At 34.5% G+C, this 3,469-nt stretch overlaps 2 protein-coding genes across 2 annotated transcripts; both read right to left on the minus strand.

The window, feature by feature from the left end:
- Positions 1-475: 475 nt before the first annotated feature.
- On the minus strand, positions 476-952 carry LOC114714883 (cytochrome P450 71A1-like). Its single transcript, XM_028899668.1, has one exon. The coding sequence runs from the start codon at positions 950-952 to the stop codon at positions 476-478; it is 477 nt and encodes a 158-aa protein (XP_028755501.1).
- A 241-nt stretch (positions 953-1,193) lies between these two features.
- Positions 1,194-3,114, minus strand: LOC114714884 (cytochrome P450 71A1-like). Its single transcript, XM_028899669.1, has 2 exons — positions 2,200-3,114; positions 1,194-1,199 (listed from the first exon to the last, which is right to left on the minus strand). Exons 1-2 carry the CDS (start codon positions 3,112-3,114, stop codon positions 1,194-1,196), a joined length of 921 nt encoding a protein of 306 aa, XP_028755502.1.
- Between the last annotated feature and the right edge of the window lie 355 nt (positions 3,115-3,469).

Raw genomic sequence — 3,469 nt, forward strand, 5'->3', positions numbered from 1 at the left:
TCTAACTCATACTCTCTCTTCCTCCCACTTCTCTTTCTTTTAATAATTTAATTGTTCTCTCTCTCTTTATTAATGAGGGCATTTGTGAAAAAAAAATTATACTTTTTACACATTGATTGTTTTTAACTAATTTTTTTATCAACGTAATTCGGTTATTCGTCTCTTATAATAAGGAACGGATGGAGTACAACCAAAGATTTAAATTTATTTTTGAGTATTGTTGGAACAAGATGATGTAATTTGAGGACATGGACTAATTTTGACTAAATTTCTTGATTTGTGTGAATTAATTAAATGTGATTCATATAAAAATGGAGAGACTATTTTTTTGCCAACGGAGAGAGACTATATATAATTTACTGCAGAACAAACACACCGGAATATATAATTTAATTTATTGCAGCAGCATGCAACATATAGCATGACTTATTTATAGAAAAGCGAAAACGATCAAGACATACAAGATCATCAAGTTTTAGGGCAAAAGGGGTACATATGGAATTGGCTGAAGATGAAGAGAAAGCTTCATGGGGGAAAGTAGGCCGTCTGCCTCACTGATATCTATGTCGTCCTTTCCATCATCATTATTATTATGAGCAGGCAGCTTCCAATCAAACCAATATAAGAGATTAACAAGTGTATACTCAATCGCTGCAACTGAAAATAAGATCCCAGGACAAATTCTTCTTCCAAAACCAAATGGTATTAACCCAAAGTCTTGGCCCTTGAAATCAACCTCATTATTCTCAAATCTTTCTGGTATGAATTCTTCTGGCTTTTCCCACTGACTAGGATCTCTCTGAATTGCCCATGCGTTGATAATTACACTTGTTTTTGGGGGAATATCGTAGCCTACTAGTTTCACAGTGCTGCTAGTTTGCCTTGGGAAAAGAAGAGGACCAGGTGGATGAAGTCTCATAGATTCCTTCACCACACATTTCAAGTAGCTCATTTGATTCACTTTGTCTTCGTCTATTATTTTTCTTGATTTATTATTCTTCCCTGTAATTCTTCGCACCTCTTCTTGGGCTTTCTTCATTTTCTCAGGATGTCTCATCAATTCTGCCATAGCCCATTCCGTGACAGTTGAATTAGCTTCCAATCCCCCTCCAATCATACCCTGTGATTGTTCAAATGCATCATGTGTTAGCTCGCTCGCATATCTGCTCCTTCCAATCCTATATATAACTAAGTTACATCTAACCAAATTATACAGATAAAAATATTAGTTAAAATTATTCAAAAGCAATAAATATGGAGAAGATTTAATTTTTTTTCCCCAGATATAAAAAATAATTGATGAGAAAAAGACATGAGAGAGACGTATAATTAATTAAGAGTAAAAAATAAAATAAAAAACTCATCAAAATTTTCAAACAATAAAAAAAATGTTGCTTATATGTGTGAGAGAATGTTGGTCATATGCTAATTTGGTCCTTATTATTTGTTATTTGCAGGAGTTTTTCACCTACTAAGAAGAACTTTAAATAGCAGATGAAATCTTTCACTTTTGCCCTTATTAAAGAGATATGAATATTGGGAAAAATGTGATAAATGCTACTCCTCCGGTCTTAATTATAAGACCCAATTGACTTATTTGAGGAGATTAAGGAAGTAAGTTAAGTTGGTTATTTATAATAAATAAATGTTATCATTCCTAAAATATCCTTGCTAATTAAGTATATTGGCTAAAACTATCATTATTAGAAGGATTATGTTGGAAAAAAATGCATAAATATAAGAGAAAAAATAGATTGGGTCTTATAATTAGGACCAAATAAAAAGTCAAATTGGGTCTTATAATAAGGACCGGAGGAGTAATATATTTTCTCTCACCCATTCCCTTTATCTTCACCTTTACTATAATTAATTAAGGTAGAATTGGGAATGACGCATTAAAAAAGGTACAAATGATATATAAAAAAAAACCAAAATCTTCTCCTGCAAATGACAAAAAATACCAGATAGAGTATGCTAGCCCTGTTTCAAAGAGTGAAACTTATGGACTACTATGTTTTATGATTAAGGAGGTGTTTGGAAGCACCAAAAGTGCTTCTTAGAAGCACTTTTCTGTAAAACGAGACAAACTCCTCCACATATTTATTTCGTATACCGTAAAAACACTTTTAAAATCATACTTTTGATTTTATCCAAACACTCCTTATCTATTTGTATGATATATATAGGGAGAGAGAGTACTATTATCAGTGTCTTGATGCTAGCTAGGGAGAGTCCAATGTCAGGCATATCATCGTCTTGTTGAAGTTCAACCAAAATATCTACGAAGTCCTTATCCTCATCAGTATTCCTTTTCTCACTCTTACGTTGTTCAATCTCGTGGTTGACGAAAGCGTCCAATTCTCTGAAATTGGCCTTCACTTTGGGAACAAGCCCTGTAACAAAATCCATCCACCACAATGACGGGAAGTAATCCCCAAAACTGAACTCTCTGAAATGACTCAACATTTTCATCACTAACTCTCCAAATCTGTTACTTTTATCGTCTAGGCTTTCATACTTTCTCCCAAAAACACATCTAAAATTTATGTTCCATGTGGTTGCATTAAGCATCTTAACCAGATTCACTGGCGCATTCTTCTTCATGCAAGCTTCACGAATCTTGTTAACCAAGTTTGAAACTTCCTCTTCCCTAACGAATTGAAAAGATCTGACCTTTTTCAAGCTGAGGAATTCAACAACAGAGATTTTCCTTTTGTATCTCCAGTCTTCGCCATAGGGTCCAAAGCTCACGTCCTTGCCTCCATGGAAGTAGATTTCTGCAACTGTCATTAAGGGACGATAAGAGAAAGCCATGTCGCTGTTAGTGACCATTTCTCTCACAATATTTGCAGAAGAAATTACCAGAGTTGGAATCTGACCAAGCTGGAGCAACATAAGAGGGCCATACTTATCTGAGAAAGATCCCAAAGAGCGATGAGAGAACGTTCCCATCTGATGAAGATTGCCAATAATGGGTAATTTAGGAGGACATGGAGGCAGATTGAGCTTATTGCTTCCTCTATTACTTATGAGCTTAAACACAATAATCATGGTGAAGATGAGACACGACAACATAGAGAGGCATAGGTTTTGATTTGGTAATTCTGCAGCCATTGATCTTTCCATCAATTGTGAAAGAACAATGAAACTATGTTTCACTTTATATCAAATGAAAAAACCCCATCCTTATTTATACAAGTTTAGGAAGGCTTCTATATTTATTACAACTCGTAATAAATTATTATTTAATGCACCTAAATTACCAACACTTCAAAATTGCAAGTTTCTTTGACCCAAAAAAAAAATTGCGAGTTTCGATGCACCTATCAGTGACCAGCATTTAATGCGATATTCAACGACTCTATTCAAACTAATGTTCTTCATAATGGACTCAAGAAAATGGACCTGAACCATGGCCCATATAGAAATTCTGGATGGAGACATTGATTGCGAGTTGCAGAAGGCAGCT

This window comes from Neltuma alba, unplaced genomic scaffold (assembly GCF_004799145.2).
Source record: "Neltuma alba isolate B1F8T4 unplaced genomic scaffold, ASM479914v2 tig00011547_pilon, whole genome shotgun sequence".
NCBI lineage: Eukaryota > Viridiplantae > Streptophyta > Magnoliopsida > Fabales > Fabaceae > Neltuma > Neltuma alba.

Excerpts from the sequence above, each read along its gene's own strand:
- LOC114714884 (XM_028899669.1), bottom strand. The coding sequence starts at position 3,114 with ATGGCTGCAGAATTACCAAATCAAAACCTATGCCTCTCTATGTTGTCG.
- LOC114714883 (XM_028899668.1), bottom strand. The coding sequence starts at position 952 with ATGAGCTACTTGAAATGTGTGGTGAAGGAATCTATGAGACTTCATCCA.